The 20,322-nt window shown below is 37.9% G+C and overlaps 1 protein-coding gene across 3 annotated transcripts; it reads right to left on the reverse strand.

Moving 5' to 3' along the window:
• Window positions 1-1,649: 1,649 nt before the first annotated feature.
• On the reverse strand, window positions 1,650-14,734 carry LOC131550570 (uncharacterized). 3 transcript variants are annotated; one of them, XM_058792741.1, is made up of 7 exons: window positions 14,616-14,734; window positions 6,057-6,155; window positions 5,168-5,619; window positions 3,136-3,229; window positions 2,932-3,019; window positions 2,649-2,813; window positions 1,650-1,988 (listed from the first exon to the last, which is right to left on the reverse strand). In XM_058792741.1, exons 4-7 carry the CDS (start codon window positions 3,174-3,176, stop codon window positions 1,749-1,751), a joined length of 534 nt encoding a protein of 177 aa, XP_058648724.1. In that variant the 5' UTR covers window positions 3,177-3,229; window positions 5,168-5,619; window positions 6,057-6,155; window positions 14,616-14,734; the 3' UTR covers window positions 1,650-1,748. The 3 variants fall into 3 exon arrangements, with proteins under 3 accessions (XP_058648724.1, XP_058648723.1, XP_058648722.1); XM_058792740.1 differs by having other exon boundaries at window positions 5,168-6,155; XM_058792739.1 differs by lacking the exons at window positions 5,168-5,619; window positions 6,057-6,155; window positions 14,616-14,734 and adding an exon at window positions 3,628-3,730.
• Between the last annotated feature and the right edge of the window lie 5,588 nt (window positions 14,735-20,322).

The following is a 20,322-nucleotide window of genomic DNA, read 5'->3' on the forward strand; positions in this document are numbered from 1 at the left end:
ATTGTAATACAAATCCAGTAAAGATCTATGTGTATAAGTAATATTTTGTAATGACTGCTAGCTATATGTTTTGTTTTGTTTTTTTGTCCCAGTTTATCCCTGCTAACGTTATATGCTTTGTTCTTTTTCACTATGTTTTTTATTTTGGGGGGGAGGGGAGACGTAACTGTAGCCACTATGTGCTTTGTTGTGGGGAAGGGGAGACGTAAACAGTTTAGTTTGAAGGGGCAACATTTTTTCCAACTCAGCCCATTAATGGTGTGAAATGTTTTTTTTTTTACAGACTGGTGCTCCAACAAGATACTGTGCCATAAACTTCAACATGCCTATACTGTGCATGTGGTTTGATGTTGAGACTGAGCTGAGGCAGGATTTCCGCCTCAGCAGAAGAGCGATGCACAGCTTACAGAGGCTTTTGCAAAGGGAGCAGGACCATGGCTGGGGTAATGAGCTTGAAGTACTCATATACACCTATTGGCTGGCACATGGACTCTCTTATCGGGTGGTGTCCCGTGTCTTTAATGTACAGTTCACCGCATCATTCACAGAGTGGCCCAGAACATATGGGACAATCTGAGGAGAGCAATCTGCTTCCCTCTAACAGTGGACCTGCCTGCAGTTGGTCAGGGATTCGTCAATATTTCAGGAACCCCTGCATTCCACAATGTGGTTGGAGCAATTGATGGCAGCCACATACGGATAAAACCACCACAGCTTCACAGATTAGACTATTTGAATTATAAAGGCTTTTACTCAGTCAACATGCAGGCAATATGTGACTCGAATGGCAGGTTTCTGGACATTTATGTGGGGTACCCGGGGTCTGTCCATGACACACGAATAATGAAAAACAGCAGTTTTTATACTGCGAGACGGTATCCCCCAACGGGCTACATCCTTCTGGGCGATGGTGGGTATCCCTGTTTGGAAACTCCGATTTGCCTCATCACCCCATTCAAGGAGCCAGTGCATGGACAAGTACAGCAGCGATTTAATTACTATCAGTCAAGGGGGCGCAGCATAATTGAAAGAGCGTTTGGCATGATGAAGACCAGGTGGAGGTCAACACTTTTCAGAGCTTTGGAGGTGAAGCCCACATTTGCACCCCAGGTAATTGCTTCATGTGCCTTTTTGCACAATGTGTGTATGGACAATGGTGACACACTGGTTCCAGATGAAGACATTTTAATGGATAGGCATGACCTCCAACCTCCCCGTGAACCCTTGGCAAACAATGAAACCTCTGGGAATGACACAAGAAACAGACTGGCTGCCCTAGTGTCAGGCAATGTGCAAGTCCCATGAACATGACAACAGTGTCATAAGCATGTATATATATTTTATAGTTCTTTTTTGTTTACTTTGGTGGTGGTGGATATGAATGCAGATGTTCTTATCTGTGTACTACTTAGGTCTGTTTGCAATAAATATTTGTATACACTCTGTATGGTGTTTTGTATATCTGTTTCAGTTATCACTGTTTTGAATGTCATTGATGTTCAGAAACACTTTTTTTTGTTAACAAAAATCTGTCTTTATTGCCCAATAAAGTGAACATAACAGGCAAAAACATTAAATAAAAATATAATATATTACAGAACCATTATCAACTATTAGAATCATAACTAAAATGTCACACATTAAAAAAGAAAGGCATTCAAATGTATACAACTCTGTGTATAATGTATAAAACTTTTATATATAAAACTAAAAAAACACTACAAATGGCAACCACAAACAAACAAAAACTACAGCTTATCTACCATCTTTTCAAAGAGGCCCAAGAACCTCTCTGTCTTGGCCTCGCTCTCCTCGTGGCGCCTCTGCTCTTTATTGGACTCCTCAGTGAGGAAATCCAGGATGGGATTCTTTTTTTTCCTCCTTTTTTTGGGTGAGGGAGTTGGGGGGCTTGCCATGGCAGAGGGTTCAGACATTTGTGAACTGCTGGCTGCAGAGGTGCTGGCTGGGGATGAAGGCTCAACAATCTCCTAAAGGAACAAGATAAATCTTGATTTACAATCCACAAATGTTTGTGGACATGTCATGTGGAAATTCTGTTTCTGTATATATGTGTATGTGTGTGTGTGCGCGCGTTTTTGTGAAAAGTCAGGACATAGATTTGTATAATGACAAAGGTATGACAGGTATTACAAGGTGAAGGTGACATCTCAGGACATTGACCCATGTCCCCACTTTTCAAAACGCTTATAAATCATACAGAGTGAGGTTTTTTTGGGGAAAGTTGAAATGCACAGTCTCCTGTAAGGGGTAGGTTTAGGTGTAGGGTTGGTGTAGGACAATAACACATACAGTAAGTACAGTATAAAAACCATTACGCCTATGGGTTGTCCCCACTTTTCACAAAAACGAACGTGTGTGTGTGTGTGTGTGTGTATATATATATATATATATATATACATATATATACACACACACATACATATTCATAATATAAACATATACATATATATAAACATATACATATATATACTTACACACACACACATATACATATATGTATATGTGTATATTATGAATATGTATGTATGTATGTATGTATGTGTATATATATATATATATATATATATATATATATATATATATGCTATTCTGAAATTCCAGACCACAAAATGTACTGCATTACATACCATGAGGATTGGCGCGGGATCCTCATAAAAGGATGCCACCACCACAGGAGGGTCGAGTGAGGGCCTGGCACCCAACACCTCATGCATGTCTTCATAAAATTGCCAGGTTGCAGCGGTCACTTCCCCCCTGTCTGTACCTGACCCTGTTTTGGGAGTTCTTAGTTCCTGGAAGGACACACAACACACAAAACTAAATAATGCCTATAACTTATACAGTATGCATTCATTGCCTTGCATTGAGATTGAAGATGTAGGGTTTTTTCTTTAACAGAACATCACATACCTTGTATCTTTGCTTGAGATTTTCCCACTTCTTTGATGCCTGTTGGCCAGTAACCCTTCCCTCCAACCCCATTTCTTTCATCAGTGTCCTGTATCATAACCAAAAACAATGTACATGTGCATGAACAGGATTAAATTACAAATGATTACAATAATACAGTACCAATATAATAATGAATGGCTACAACATGAACGCATGACTCACTCCCATAGTTGCTTTGCAGCATATTTTGATTTAAGAAACATCTGCTCGTTTTCAGCCCGAAAGTGGATCAGCTGCCGGGTTTCCTCCGGCGTCCCTGTGTGATACAGGACAATATATGTAAAGCACGTATCGATGTCTCCAAAGCAAGTAGTTTTATGCACTGATATCAAACGAAATTCGCTACTAATGGAGTTTATTTAAAACTGTAGACATGCATGGAGTCCATTCCCAGACAGCAACATAGTGTTGGCCCAGATCCGGCCCACATCTGGCCCGCGTGAAATCCATGCGGGCCAGATGTCGGCCGGATCTGGACCGACACTGCTTGCTGTCTGGGAGGCTAGTCAGAGAAATGCGGGACTGCAAACTAGCGATTTTTTAAAACGTTTCAATTAAGAACATGGTTGCAAATATATATGTACAGGACTGTATAGAGCACAAAACATGACTGTCGTAATTTTTAAATCAATTATTTAAACCGAAAATACTTACATTTATGGGACTCTCTGGCTGATCTGGCCGCCATTGTTGCCGGTTGCGCAGTGTGTTCTGGGTACCCCTTGGTTTCAAGTAAGCTCATGAAAATGCTTGGTTTTAAGGGTATCTTCCTTCCCTTAGCCCTACCCTCGATCAAAATGAGAATTGGGATAGCCCTTACTCTCACGTGAACGCGCAAAACTAAGGGGAAGGGGTAAGACAGAGAAATGGGATTCACCCTTATTATATGAATCACCAAGGAGCACAGTTTTAGAATAAAAACATCACCTACATATTGGATGGCACCTACTTTTTCTGCTTTGATCATAATTATTTCAAAATATAGATAATATTTGGTAGTCTTGTAAGTTCATCCACATTTGGTGTCATTCAAAATCTTTGCAAGTGATACTCTGATTAAAATTGTCTTTTCAGAATCATGGATAATATAGTTTCCAACAGTAAATTCCACTGTTCAATAAGAATATTGCTGTAAATTGTTGTAATGTCTCCTACATGACATTCTGACGGGGCTTGTGTTTATAACAAGCTTGGGGTGAACTTGATGTTTGAGATTTAACTTTTTAGTCATGATTTGTAGCATCTTGAAGATGGTCTGCTTCTCCAGGTGATATGAACCATATTATCTGTGTCCTTGTCTTGTAACATACAGGCTGAATATTAGCTCTAACCTGTTACTCTTTATATTTGTGTCTTCAGGATGTTGCTGATCCACCTATTTGTGTTCAAGAGGAATTAGCTGTCTTCAACAAACTCGGTGATCTTAGCAGAGGCTGCTGCTATCTTGTGGGATTGACATATGCCTTGGACTTGCGATACCCCAAGAACTTTAAAGGGTTAGTTTACCCAAAATGAAAATTAGCCCATGATTTACTCCTCCTCAAGGCATCCTAGGTGTATATGACTTTCTTCTTTCAGACGAATCCAATCAGAGTTATATTAAAAATTGTCCAGGGCTGCATTTCCCAAAAGCATTGTAAGCCTAAGAAGTTATTAAAAACTATCGTACGACTGATCTTAATATTACAGTCTGTTTACCAAACGCATCGTAACTTAAGTAGCACTTGAAAATCATCGTAGATTTACGAGTTCTCTTTAATCGTAAAGCACTAAGTGCATCTTAAAGTCGGCATGAAATCAAAATTGAAAATTCATATTTTTTAATAGAATACTGTAGTGTTTATTATAAATAACTTATCCGTGCACTTCATTATTTTTTTTTTAATTCATGTGCATTTGTAATCTTTAATCAAAAATGTTAACCTCCCCTCCCCCTCAAAACGACTCATCTTCTCTTCCCGGTCACGAGTGATGGCGCAAGGGCGGAGCTAGTGACGTACGGGTAAACTCTGGGATAAACGACAGGGCGAAAGCTGAAGCTGATGCTTCACTTTATAGAAATAAATGCATTGAATAGTGCTGATGTGAACAATGGGGGAGTACACTACCCTTAAAAATTGAAAGGCTATTAGGATATTACCACAGCATAACTCTTAAGACATTGCAAACTATTTTTTAATGAATATGACTTAACCTGATGGAGGACGCGTTCAGTCATTCAGGCAGTCTCTCTCTCTCTCGGTCTCTCTCGCACGTGCTGTTAGACATGTTTTGTGCTGTTGATTGTCCTCGTCGCCGTCATCCTCACTAAATAAAAAAATTATTCATGCTAGGGTGTCGGCGGTGAATCCAGTGGAGAGAAATCACCCCACAACTAACTGCAAACTGGCATTAAGATCTGCCTCCATATATGTATGAAATAAAAAGGGAAGAAAAATATAAATAAACATCTAAATTCAATGACTGAACAAAAACTTCAAAGATTTCTACTTGCGTGTGTGACCGGTCTTTATTTAGCTCTGCGTTGAGTGGATGAATTGAATCAGGCAATGAGAATTACTCAGGCCACATTTTATTCTGCATGAATAAAAAAACACAAATCATAAGCTTGAATCTGTGGCCTTCTTTCACATTTGTATCGTCAACCTCTCCTCATTCGCGCTTGCCGCGAACTGAGGGGAATTTTATAGTTTTCGTTTTTCTCATATAATCAAATCAAATAGTGTTCAACATATTCCATAAAAAAAGAATGAAACATTACATAAAATCAAAACAATATTAGAAGCATGAATGAGAACATACCTGCATGAATAAAAAAACACAAATCATAAGCTTGAATCTGTGGCCTTCTTTCACATTTGTATCGTCAACCTATCAGTGAAAGGGACTATTTTAACCACAAAGCTTGCACACTCATGCTTATGAACTCATGAATTCTCTCCAAAAAATACATGCTTCATATTATTAACAAACTTCATACGTTTAAATAAGAGTAAAGTGCATTTTAGAACAAAACTACATGTATTATTACAATGAACAAAACTCATATGATACTTTTTAGATGGAGCTTCAGTGCAACTCACCTCTCCTCAATCGCGCTTGCCGTGAACTGAGGGAGAGCAGCCGGAACCGGAACACAACACTTAAAGGAACCACGTACCATATTCACAATACACCAGCCACTGAAAACAAACGTAACTATGAAAACATCAAATCTCAAATATAAGAAATTAAAATTAAAAGAATAATTTCAAGAACAAAGTTAAATAAATATAAAATAATTAATAGTTACAATTACAATAATAATAATTACAAGGAGATATATTTTGAGTGAAATTAATAATATAGCACCCGTTACATTCACCTCCCCTAATTTCACCAAAATTCTGCATGTGCATAGAGGATTTTCAACAGAATCACAATGCAAGAATACCATAGTTACAGCAATGAAAGCTATCTGTCCTGACAGATACAGAGAAATTTGAGGGTGATCAATCCCCAAAACCTCTTAGTAAAGTATGTTGCCAAGTACACCATACCACACGTAGTCCTTTGTATGAAATCCTCACTCACGTAAAGTGTCTTATGTGCAACTTAACGGTGAAGTATATTTCCCAAATTCAAAAAGGATAAAGAAAATGGAATGTAAACTCATCTCAAAAGATTAGCATTAAAATAAACTTAAAACTGACTGAGACTTAAGGAGTCTGTTTGGCAAGTTTGGCATTTTAAATGGCTTTTGGGCCATGGTCTCAATTAGACGGTTGACTCTCGTCACGACTCTACCAGCCCGTGTTGTAATTTTGCCTCGTTCGTGACCTGGCATCGACACATCTGCACTGACTGAGTCATCAATACCTGGATTGGTAATATCAGGTTTTGCAGATAGACTGCCACCATCAGAAATACCAGTGTCCATCGCCTCATCAGAGAAAATCTGGCTTTGACTGTCTGAGATGGAATCACCACAGTAAGTGTCACCACCATCATCCTCTTTTTGTTGTATCTGTTCATCAATAGACATCAAATTCTTTGAATTATCCTCATTTGATGCCCATGAACATGTTTTGTTTCCAGGGTTCTCATCCTCCAAGCAATCAGTGGAATTTGATAGGCTCTCACACTCTGAATCATCGGAGCACTCATCAGCCATCGATCCACATGATTTCTCCTCAGGAAGTGTCACTGGTAAGAAACTAATGTCCAAGAGCATATTTCGATGAACCACTTTAGTGAGTCCTTTGTCATCCTCCACTTTGTATATGTGTGTTTTAGGGTCACTATCCACGATGGTATACACAGTAGGTTCCCATCTATCTGCCAACTTCCGTTTACCTCTCTATGCTTTGTTGGCAATCAGCACTCTGTCTCCACAGTTTAGATGTACCCCTTTTATCTTGCGGTTATACATCTTGGTATGTTTGTTTTGTGCTTGTACAGCATGTTTTTGAGCAATTTCGGCTGCTTCGTGAAGATGAGACATCAATGTTGCAGCATAGCTGCTATAGTCAACTGCCGCAGGATCTCTCAAAACTTGTTTAAACATTACGTCCACGGGTAATCGAGGTACGAACCCAAACATGAGTTGAAAAGGGGCATAGCCGGTTGTCTCATGTACCGTTGAATTGTAAGCAAAGGTCAGAGTCTGAATCTGTTGCGGCCACTTGTCCTTAGATCTCAAGGGCAATGAACGAAGCATATTTTCTAATGTTCGGTTGAACCGCTCCGTGACGCCGTTGCCCATAAGATGGTAGGCAGTCGTGCGAGATTTGGAGACCCCAGAAAGTGCCAGCAGTTCAGCAATAAGCTCACTCTCGAAATTTTTGCCTTGATCCGTATGGATCCGCTCAGGGAACCCATACACACAGAACACATGATCCCATAACTTCCGAGCAACTTGCTTAGCAGTTTGGTTAATGCAAGGAAAGGCATGTGCGAGCTTAGTGAAATGATCCGTCAAGACCAACACATCCACTGAGCTCTGCTTGTTATCCTCTGCACTCCAAAAGTCAAGGCAAACCAACTCCATTGGTGCAGAAGTTTGGATACTTTCCAGCGGAGCTCGAGCAGCTGGCTCAAGTGTTTTTGCCAGAATACACCTCCTGCAGCACTTGACGTATTCTCTGATTTCACATTCCATCTTGGGCCAAAAGAAGCGCTGTCTCACCAAGTGAATCGTTCTAGCCTGTCCTGGTCACTCTATACAAAACCCCATCCTGGACTTTCAGATGATCCCACTGCTTTATAAGTGCCAGAGCCCTGCTGTCAAACTTGTCTCTCTCTCGTCTAGAAGGGCGTCTTTTACAAATTACAAAAGGGAGAACTTTCGAAATGGTAGTGTCAAGCTCTTGACTTCTTTGCAGCTCATCATGAGAAAACCCAAGCTGAGAGACTTGGTTAGCAGCTGCAACCTGTTGAACCGACTGCACCAACTGGACTGCACGTGTAAATGTTGCCGTTTCCCAGTCATCTTGGACTTGGCAAAGTGTCTTGACGGCTACTGAGTCACATGGCTGCACATAGCTCGACTGACACCCCACGCAATCATTGAACTTGTGGCACTCAACCTTCAAGCGAAACACATCCTGTATACCTTCTTCCCTAACGGCATCAGCTTCAGTGAGTAGACAGTTGTAACTCTCATTCATAAGTCTGTGACTAACTGTTCTCGCAAACGGATCTCTGCTTAAAGTGTCAGCCACGGCATTCTTTGTTCCTGCGATATGTTTAATGTCAAAAGAGTAAGGGGCTAGCTTTGAGACCCACCTTTGTTCACAGGCATCAAGCTTTGGCTTAGACATGATGTACGTAAGTGGATTGTTGTCAGTCCAAACTGTAAAGGTGTGCCCTTTGAGCCAGTGGCTGAACTTTTCGCACACACTCCACTTCAAAGCCAAAAACTCAAGCCTGTGCGCAGGATACTTTTTCTGTGATGCACTCAAGGTCTTGCTGGCAAAGGCAATGGGTCTCGCTATTTCTTCCCCTGCTGGAACTTGGGAAAGCACGGCGCCAAGCCCATCTAAAGATGCATCAATGGAGAGAATCAGTGGCTTTGAGAAATCAGGATGTGCAAGAACAACACAGTTCAACAACTTCTCCTTAAGCATGTCGAAAGCAACATCGCACTCCTCCACCCAGTCACTAGGATTCAGCTTCCGAAATCAGCCAACATGCTTCCCAGTTCTCACTTTACCTCGTCTCTTTTGACCCGCAGTTAGAGAAAAGAGGGGCTTGGCAATCGCAGAACAATTATGAATTAAGTGTTGATAGTAAAAATTCATTCCTAAAAATGACTTGATTCTTCGTGCTGATGGAGTGCAACCATCTTCCTCCATAAGCTGTAACTTGGACATTTTGGATATAACATCAACCTTTGTGGAATCCACAGAAATGCCATTTCTAGAAATAATATGGCCCAAGAATTTTACCAAATCACACAAGAATTGGCACTTCTTAGGGCTCAGCTTTAGGCGATACATCCTAAGCCTGTGGAAAACAATTTCCAGCCTGTTCAAAGCCTCTTCCTCCGTAGGTGCAAACACAAGTAAATCATCCAAATAGCAGAGCAAACTGCTAAAGTTCATGTCCCCAAAAATGTTAAGCATCATCCGCATGAATGAAGCTGGGCTGTTGCACAGACCCTGAGGCATGCGGTTGTACTCATGTAGCCCCATAGGAGTAATGAAAGCTGTATATTTTTTGTCTTGTTCCCGCATAGGCAAATTATAAAATCCAGAGGTTAAGTCCATTGTGCTGAAGTAATTATCAGGGGTGTGGACTCGAGTCACATGACTCGAGACTTGACTCGGACTCGAGTCCCAAATTTGATGACTTGCGACTCGACTCGACATAATTAAAGAAGACTTGAGACTCGACTTAGACTTTGACAGCAATGACTCGAGACTTGACTTGGACTTGAGCCCTGTGACTCGGAAAGACTTGATCAGATCAGCGTCGTTATCACTCTAGACGGGTGCAGCGTGCTTGGGCTTGACTGGCAATAAACCAGAGACTGCGTTCAGGGAGCGCTTGATATACAGTATAAATTAATGGAGTAATAGCATAACTTTCGACAAAAGAACCGAGATAAGAAAAAAAAAAAATTACATGATTCGTCTAGTGGCTATCTCCGCTCGTGAAAGCGCTGCCCTGCCCGTTTGATCGCCGCCCAGCAGACACACGGCGCGGGCATGAGAAACAAGAGGCGCTGCCGCGATCACTGGTGCTCGCCTTACCATCACCGACCGCTGCTGTTAAATGGTAAACATATTCCTCATTTCTTTTGTTTGTCCGACACCGAGGTGCACCATCCCGCCACGATACTCGCACTCTGTCAACTCGATGTACTTTAATTTGTAAACACCTCTCCGAGACCTTTTTTTTGATCAGATCCCCACTTTTTGTTCAATCAGTTGCATATTTTAATTGCATGTGCATTTTATTTTATTTAAACCTCCATTAAGTTTAAAGTTAATCCATAATCAAGATTTAAATCAGTTTAAAGTTATGGTGCAACAGGATTAAAGTTAATCTTAAATATTACTTAAATCCAGGATCAAAATGATGGGTTAAAATGTAAACCTGCTTATTTTTAAAGGTTTAAAGTGCAAAATAATTATTAGATAAACCTTGATTTAAGCTAGATTTAAAATTAATCATTGCAAACAATTTAGCTATAATTTGAAAGAAAAAAAGCGGCACTTGGCCTAATGATCATTTAAAATATAATTTGAAGAAGTGTTTCTTTCACAAAATGATTTGTGAATTTTAGCCTATATATAACTATAAAATATACTACATTTTCTCCCTCTTCACCAGGCACTCATTTCACTTTTATTTCTTTCGGGGTAAATAATTGAATTCACCTGTTGTAAATCAGTCTGTATAGTGCTCATAGACCCTAAATTTAGCGATCAACTATGCATATTATAAACGTAACATTTAAAGTACAACATTTTGTCTTTGTTACTATTAGTTATAAAGGATGGTAGCACATTATTTTTGAATGACTGTCTTCATGAGTTTTTCTGCATCCATATTGCATGTTTCCTCTCACTTGTAAAGTATGGTAGCAGTTTTTCTTATAGTTCTTCGAAACAGTTCTTTCATGCGTTTCTGCTCACATGCTTTTAAATCTGTTTCATTGAGGTTCCAAATAATGGCTCATTGGTTTAGATATAACACCTAGAAGCATATATTCTTCTTATGCACACATGCAAAGTACTGCAGCTGTTATGAAATTCTGTTGTCTTTGCTATTCTGTTACTAATAAAATAGTTTTTTTGTCCTTGTCCTTGGCACAATCCCTAAATTGAACTTGAGTAGTTTTAATAAGGGCACCCATCTCACATGAAATTAAACTATGTAAAAACTTATTCTACCTGACTTCCTGATATAAATTACGATAAATTTGATGTGGTAATTAATATTGAGACACTAATTTGGGCAAAGAGCACTAATGACTTGTTTAAGACTTGAAGCTAAAAGTTGAGGACTTGCAACTCGACTTGGACTTGCCTATTTTGACTCGGGACTTGACTTGGGACTTGTCTGTCTTGACTCGAGACTTGACTCGAGACTTGAATGCAAAGACTCGAGACTTACTTGTGACTTGCTAAACAATGACTTGGTCCCATCTCTGGTAATTATTACCTCCTAAAGCAGCCAAGCAATCGGACTGATGAGGGAGCGGGTGAGCATCTCTGAGTGTTCTTGCATTAAGCCACCTGAAGTCTGTACAGATGCGGAGACTTCCATCTTTTTTCCATACAAGCACCAGCGGCGATGCATATTCGCTGACAGATTTTCTAATTATCCCTTGCTCCTCCATTTCAGTTAACACTTGGCGCAGCTTCTGGTAATGAGCAGGAGGGATCCTACGATAAGGAAGTCGGAAAGGCCTCTCATCTGTAAGTCGGATACAGTGTTCAAATTCCTTAGCTTCACCACAATCCAGAGAATGTTTAGAAAACACATCATTGTAAGTCACCAACAACTGTACAAGTTTGTCTTTGGATGCATCCGTGACTTTGCAGAGATCAATGTCAATTTCGCCTAACCCAACGTCTTGCAGTTTCAAATTTGAAGAACAGTCTGGATTAGCTTGTATCTCTGAACTAACCTCTTGTATCTTTCCAGTGCCCTGCAAGACTGGAAAATCCTCAACAGCCAGGCAAGGTGAAACATCTGCCAATTTCCGATTTTTTCTTAGTGTGACAGGTTGGTCTGACAAATTGGTAATCTTCATAGGAACCCACCTATCACCCCACATAGATGTTATCACCCGAGCTACCATGATGTTTCTTGGCATAGTCTTGGAGGTTGTTGGTTCAACCAAAATGGTGCTCCCTAGGGATAATGGAGTGTTGCTAGGCAGTCTTCCCCACACTAAATGTTCTTGTCTAGCAGCAAGAGTAACAGCATGCTGGAGCTTCACTGTTCCGGTCTTGCAAGGGATCTCATCATGTCGCCAGCGTGTGAGATTCGACATCACATCCAAAAAGTGTTCACTCTCTGGTGATAACTGTGTGGCACTTTGTGATATGAAATCCCAATACTCATCAGTGTTCTTCATTTGACTCACAATGTGCTTTATCAGGTTAGTTCCAAGAATTAAATCATCATGTTGACCCGGGACAACGAGAACTGGAACTCGACAGCTGATGCCATAAACCTTCATACTAACTTCATACAAACATTTCGGCTGTGCAGTCCTACCCCCAACACCCACAAGAATGATGTTCTCAGGAAGTGCTTTTTTGTCCAAGACAGCATTTTCAGCCAACAACTTTTGTTCAGCTGCCTCACTTAGTGTACAAGACATAGAGCCAGTGTCAAGCATTCCTCTCAAGTGGAACTGGTCATTTACAACCACAGAAGTATAGAATAAATCATCAAATGCCTTTATTTTCTGCATATTCTGTGCATATATCACATAAGTACCATCAGATGCAGTATGGCATGCATTCTTATACTGCTGTTCCAGATCACTTACGAGGGTTTCATCGTCACCCACACATCCCCTCACCAAATGTGGGTCTAATGGTTTAACGGACCAGCTCCTTGTGATGAGTAGTTTACCTCCGGACTGTGCTGACTACTCCAGTTCGGGCACTCTCTCTTCCTATGTCCATGTTCAAAACAAGACAAGCACAAACCTTCTCTTCTGCAATGTGCTACTGTAGAATGGTTCGTGGCTCTGCACACTTTGCAAAACTTCCTTCCCCAATTCTCATGCCTATAAGAATCTGCAGGTACAGAGGGGGATTGCATGTTTTGTTTCAGCACACGATCGAGCAAATTGATAAGAGACTGAGTGCAACTGTCACTTGTCTGAACTGATGGTGTAAGTGGTGACCCACTTTGACCTGCTGACACTTTCGGCTCATTCCCAGACATTCCAGCATCTAAAATTGATGCTTGGGCATTAGCGGCTACAGTCTTCGCAAAGGCAGAATGGTTAGACTGTGCCTTCATTTGTGCTCTTTTTTCAGCTTGATATTCATCAAGACGTTCTTGTATTTCAGCCGCTGTCCATTTGTCCGCAGTCTTAAACTTTAAGATGGCAGAAAGAGAGTGATCAGGGCAAAATTTAACAAACATCATTGTCACTTCACGGTTGGGATCTTCAATACTTCGTCCCTGTCTCCTCAAACACTCATCTGCTATATCGACAGCTTTATTGAGCCGAATCCAATATTCCATAGCAGTCTCTCCTGGCGCAGGTAAGGTACCATAAAAATCAGCTAGTGGCATAGAAGAATATGTCAAGTCGCTGAAATGCTGTTTGAGTATGTCGGTGACAACTTTTGGGTCTCTTTTTGGCTGCAGTGATGGATTGCTACGAAGAGTTATCCTTATTATATCTTTGGCTCTGCCCATTAAGTTTGACATGATTTCATCAGCTTGTTCAGCTAAGGGAACACCTTTCTTCTTCAGATAAACATCCATGAGTTCCTCCCACTCATGTACTGTCAATTTGTCAGTTCCATCCCCTCTGAAACAAGGAGGTGCCTTAACATCAGGCTTCATCACCAGCTTCATACCAGTTAAATTGAGAGAAGGTGACTCAATGAGAACCTGGCTCGTTCCCATGCTCTGTGGTTGATTATTGGGATACTCATTCTTTTCACTACCTTTTTTTAGCTGGTCAGATATCGACTGACCTATTTGTTGAGCAAGCTGTGTGATCAAACTACTCAGGTCAGTGTTACTGTGCTCTCTACTATGTGAAGCAGCACCCTCATACCTTTCAGTATTGTGCTCTCTACCGGGATTACGGGTAGAGCAAAAATCAGGGGAACCAATATTAACTGTCCTTCTGAGTGGAGTATGTTCAAGTTCACCAAAGATACGCCCCCTAGCAAAACCCAGTTCAAACCCATCATTAGCGGTGTTATCTGTCTTCTCAATATTTTGTGACATCTTAAGTAGTACTAATCAACAAAAGTAAGCAGACCAGATAATAACAAAAAAAAAAAACAGTAACAGTTCACATGAATACACTTTCTTTAAAAAGTAATACCTTTTTTCTTTGATTATCTGGTATATCACAAATTCAACCTTTTCAGTCTTTTTTTTTCTCTCTTCTGTAAAATTAACCTTCAATCTTTTTCTTAGTTATGTACAGTCTAATGTCCAACCTTTTTCCTTTTGGCACAGGTACAGACACAATTTGGATGTTCCACAATGCAGAAAACCCCGGCGACCAAACTGGCGTTGATCAAGGAGGATCCATGATGACTCATCAATTAGAAGTCACGGCACCAATGTGGCCGGTCTTTATTTAGCTCTGCGTTGAGTGGATGAATTGAATCAGGCAATGAGAATTACTCAGGCCACATTTTATTCTGCATGAATAAAAAAACACAAATCATAAGCTTGAATCTGTGGCCTTCTTTCACATTTGTATCGTCAACCTCTCCTCAATCGCGCTTGCCGCGAACTGAGGGGCATTTTATAGTTTTCGTTTTTCTCATATAATCAAATCAAATAGTGTTCAACATATTCCATAAAAAAGAATGAAACATTACATAAAATCAAAACAATATTAGAAGCATGAATGAGAACATACCTGCATGAATAAAAAAACACAAATCATAAGCTTGAATCTGTGGCCTTCTTTCACATTTGTATCGTCAACCTATCAGTGAAAGGGACTATTTTAACCACAAAGCTTGCACACTCATGCTTATGAACTCATGAATTCTCTCCAAAAAATACATGCTTCATATTATTAACAAACTTCATACGTTTAAATAAGAGTAAAGTGCATTTTAGAACAAAACTACATGTATTATTACAATGAACAAAACTCATATGATACTTTTTAGATGGAGCTTCAGTGCAACTCACCTCTCCTCAATCGCGCTTTCCGCGAACTGAGGGAGAGTAGCCGGAACCGGAACACAACACTTAAAGGAACCACGTACCATATTCACAATACACCAGCCACTGAAAACAAACGTAACTATGAAAACATCAAATCTCAAATATAAGAAATTAAAATTAAAAGAATAATTTCAAGAACAAAGTTAAATAAATATAAAATAATTAATAATTACAAGGAGATAAATTTTGAGTGAAATTAATAATATAGCACCCGTTACACGTGTTTTTGCAGCGTTGAGTAATGTAAATGTAATGTATCGCAGACATATGTTGATTCCTTGAATGTAGTGTTAATCAGAATCCACTCACTGCTCAAAATACTGGAGTTCTATTCATTGCTGAGTTATGCCATTATAGAGCTTGGAAGAGCCAGGACAATTTTTAATATAACTCCGATTGGATTTGTCTAAAAGAAGAAAGTCATATACACTGCCTTGAGGGTGAGTAAATCATGAGCTAATTTTCATTTTTGGGTGAACTAACCCTTTAAATATACTTTGGAGGTCTTTTCCTGGAGCTGGATCCACTGAAACTTTAAACAAAGGTTCAGAGACTAAAAAATTACCCGATTACATAGAGATTATTGTCCATCGTCCATGTGTTGTATAATTGTAAAAATGCATTTTGGTTGGGTGTTGTTACCTTTAATGTTAGGTTTTAATTGTACTTTGTAAGTCTGCACATCCACAGTTCAGTGGATAAAATTTCAATTTATTTAACATGTTGTCATTTGCAAAGTATACCAGGTTGAACTAAAGTTAAAGAGATAGTTCACCCAAAAATGAAAATTCTATCATTAATTACTCACCCTCATGTCGTTCCAAACTTGTAAGACCTTTATTCATCTTCTGAACACAAATTAAGATATTTTAGATGAAATCTGAGATCTCTCTGACCCTTCATAGACAGCTAGGGAACTGAAAAGTTCAAGGCCTAGAAACGCATTAAGGACATTGATAAAATGGCCCATGTGACAACAGTGTTTCAATTGTATTTGTTGAATAAAGTTATTTTAGTTTTCTTTGCGCACAAAAAGTATTCTCGTAGCTTCATAAAATTACGGTTGAACCACTGATGTCACATGGACCATTTTAACGATACCCTTGCAACATTTCTGAGCCTTGATCATGTTAAGACCCTTGCTGTCCATGAAGGATCAGAGAGTTCTCTGATTTCATCAAAAATATCTTAATTTGTGTTCCGAAGATGAACACAAAGAATTTGTGTTCTGGAACGACATGAGAGTGAGGAAATAATGACAAAATTCTCATCTTTGGGTGAACTAACCCTTTAATTATATGTTTTTTTTTTTCATTGGTCTTATTTGGCATGTAAAGGTTAATGTCTAAAATTGTAAATGTTGTTTTTGATTAATTTTGTATGTTTGTAAGTATCCACAGTTCAGTGGCTAAAATTTATTTCAACAAGTTGTCATTTGCAAAGTATGGTTGAATTGGAGTTATGGACAAATAAAAGTTTAATTAAAGTAATGTATTTTGTTTATCACTGTTATATTTATTGTAAAGTAATAACAGAGTAAATGGTAAATACAGTTAAAAATATAAGTAAAAAAGTAAGTATAGGACATTGTATATACAGCATATAAATTAAATCTACTCATTTTTTTGTTTCGGATTTACTATTGAATTACTATTGCATTGCATAAGGGTTTTAATTATATTTACTCAATTTTATTTATGAGATTAATTAATCTAATTATTTGAATCCACATAATATTTTAGTGTGTTTTGATTTAGAATTATTGTTGCATTGCTTAAGGATTTTAATTATATTTACTCAATTTTATTTATGAGATCATTCAACTTTTTTATAACTTATTTTTATTTATTATTAATTTTTATTTATTTGAATCTACTTAATTTTTTTAGTTAAATTGACTTGATTCTTAAAGTATATTTCAATGATTTCACAACTTTAAAATCTACTCAATATTTTTTAGTGTAAAAATGTTTCACCAAAAAAATTTAGTAGATCATAGTAAAAGTTTTTACAGTGTACTTTGCAAAAACGTTTGCAGTTAGTTTTTAATATTACATTCTTGAGGACTCTATGCTTACATTTATTTTCATTAGCACTAGTGCTCCTACTTAAAAAATAAAAAATTAAAAAATAGGAACAGACATTCTGATCAATGACAGGAGGGTCATTCTTGGGATTCGGTAACATTTCAACTTGGAATATACATGTTTTTCAACTTCTAAATACCCCACATCATTAGGCACATATCAAACCTCCAAAAAATATTCATCATATTTTAATATATCATATTCAAAATATAATATTTTCCCACCTCAGGCATTAAAGACCTTTTATCAATTTGAGGTTTTTTTCAAGGTTTTTTTTTTTTTTTTCAACCCCGTAACAGACAAAATTGGGATTGGTTTAAAAAGGATTTTAGACAGAAATCGTTATAAAACAAACGTCTACCTACTGCTCTTGTGTTCCTGATAACAATTTAATGATAACAAATGTAACATTTATCATCATTTTCACAAATTTATAGGACTGAAGCTAAAAATACACAAATTGTGTGTCTACAGTCTCTTTATTTTTGTAAAAAATATTTTTAATTTTTAATTTTAACTAAAATCACAATTTTATTGTTTTAGCCCTTAACACGTCAGATGGTAATCAGCAATAAATACTTTTGTTCTTAATTGTCTTCCCTATATTTTTCTAAAAATATTAATGTGACAAGGTGTAATGGGGTTGAAGTCTGTAACACATTTGAAGGGATACATTGCCTTAAATTAAAATTTTTGGTTTTGTTTCTCTCTCATATTATCTGCATGGCCAACATTGTCTTTCTGCTGAAAATGTGGGCACAATTTCTGATGTATGATAAAATTCTATTTAAAACAAAAATATGAGTTGTTATGATTTTGGAGTATATATATTTACTGAAACCATGACTATTTTATATTTTTTCATTAAAATTATTAATAAATTAAGCAAATAACCCTGTCACAAGTTTACAACCCTGTAACAATGAGAAATACTTATATCTGTGATGGGGTTGAGTGTGACAGGGTTGTGGTTTTTCACACAAAACGGCCACTGCTGCTCATGAAGCATAGTAGAGTAGACCATATATGGCAGCAATAAAATAAACGCATTGTATATACTTATGAATAAAAATAAAATGTTGTAAAAGTAATAATTTTTCATCTTAATTTTATATGACGGGGTTGAGTTGTTAAGCTTGACAGTACCCTCCCTGACTATAACATGCCTCAAAAATATGAATAAAAAGTATGATACCACTAACCATTTTCTGCACCACTATTGAAGAGACCCGAATGAAGTCACATATGAGTGGAGACTAAATTATTATGGGTGAAGAATGGTTAGTGTGACAGGGTTGAGTTCAGACTGAGAGACATAACTTTACAGTCTGTTTTTTAATCAAATATTTTGCATTTTTTTAGAAAATATTTTTTACAAGAAAGGAACACAAGTAAATGCTTACATTGTTGCCAAAAATCACAGACACTATGCACATTTTGTTATTAATTTTCTAAGTACAAGCTCAGGGACATTACAAAATGCTTGGTTCAAGATAGATATAAGACATTATTTTATGCTAAAAATATAAAAATGCAATAATTATTTTTATTAATTATAATGGGCATCCCAAAGTTTTGTGAAAAGCTTCTAACAATTCATTTTGGTGAACCACCACTTTAAAAACTCTAGGGGACTGAAATATTACCGAACCCCAGGAATGACCCAGAAGTTAACCTTCCTATTGATATTTGACTCCTTAAACTTTTTTTTTTTTTTAAACCTTTGTAATGCCATTTTTCTAACTTTATTAAATGTATGTCATCTTTTGTGCCAAAAAAAAATTGATTTATATACTTTTATCAAAAAATTTTTACTAAACAATAAATTCAATTAAAATAATAAGATATAACAGAAGAATAAGTTTCCAGTCAAATGAAATCAGCATCAACAATTCATCTTTGCATGGCATAGAAGAGCACAAATGTGTCATTAAGCAATATTTACAGAATTTATCAAATTTTTGACAAGACTCAGAGGTGACATTAATGCATCTCATAATAACAATGTTATGAGATTAATGTTTTAAATATATACATTTCAATGGATTAAATGACTCAATTTATACTTCAAAAATGAAACAGAAACTGCCAGTAGGTGGCATCAAGTCACTGTCTTTGTCACTGAATCATTCATTCAATCGATTCGTTCAAACGGCTGATTCATTTAGTTAACGAAGCAAGTGACTCTCTTTATGAATGGGTCATTGAATCATTGACACACTAGATTTGTTCAAAAGCAAAGATTCATTCATAAACGAAACAGCGCTGTGCCAAAGACTTGCGCAGAGGCTTGTTTTTGAACTATATTTTTGTTGACGAAATAGAGCAAAATAGACAACAGTGTTCCTAAAATGTAAGTCACTTAATATTAACTTTTGTATAAAATAAAAAATGTATAAACTGTTGTATAAACTCAATTTCATATTTGCAAACTCTCTATAATCATTAAAAAGCTGTTACCCTCCGTTCATCGCCATCTCACAAACTTCCATTTTAATAAATGAAGCTCTCTACACTGCACACTGAATATATTATTTACATCGTCTCTACACTTTGTTTGTTACAATGAATGACAACAACTGCAGTCTGCCTTCACGGTCTGTGCTGTGAGGAGCAGGAGGTGCAGCGATAGAGAAGCATTTCTATTGGCTGCAGTCTGCAGGTATTAAATGGCAAAAGACGGCATTGCACAGTGAACCATAAACACAACCAGTGGCGGGCACAGACCTCCGGAGGGGCAGGGGAAAAATGGGGGGTGGGGTGGGGTGGGGGGGGGGTATGGCTTTGGTCCCCCTCGGCTAGGGGTGGGCGATATGGCAAAAATATCACAATTTTTTTGGAAGTATCAAGATTCACAATATTATCACAATTC

The sequence above is a fragment of the Onychostoma macrolepis genome, chromosome 12 (assembly GCF_012432095.1).
Source record: "Onychostoma macrolepis isolate SWU-2019 chromosome 12, ASM1243209v1, whole genome shotgun sequence".
In the NCBI taxonomy this organism is placed as follows: domain Eukaryota; kingdom Metazoa; phylum Chordata; class Actinopteri; order Cypriniformes; family Cyprinidae; genus Onychostoma; species Onychostoma macrolepis.

Coding starts and splice junctions, on each gene's coding strand:
- LOC131550570 (XM_058792739.1), bottom strand. CDS start 3,715: ATGAGCTTACTTGAAACCAAGGGGTACCCAGAACACACTGCGCAACCG. Junction 3,020..3,135: donor GCTGCAAAGCAACTATGGGA/GTGAGTCATGCG, acceptor GTTATGATACAG/GACACTGATGAAAGAAATGG. Junction 1,989..2,648: donor ATCCCGCGCCAATCCTCATG/GTATGTAATGCA, acceptor TTGTTCCTTTAG/GAGATTGTTGAGCCTTCATC.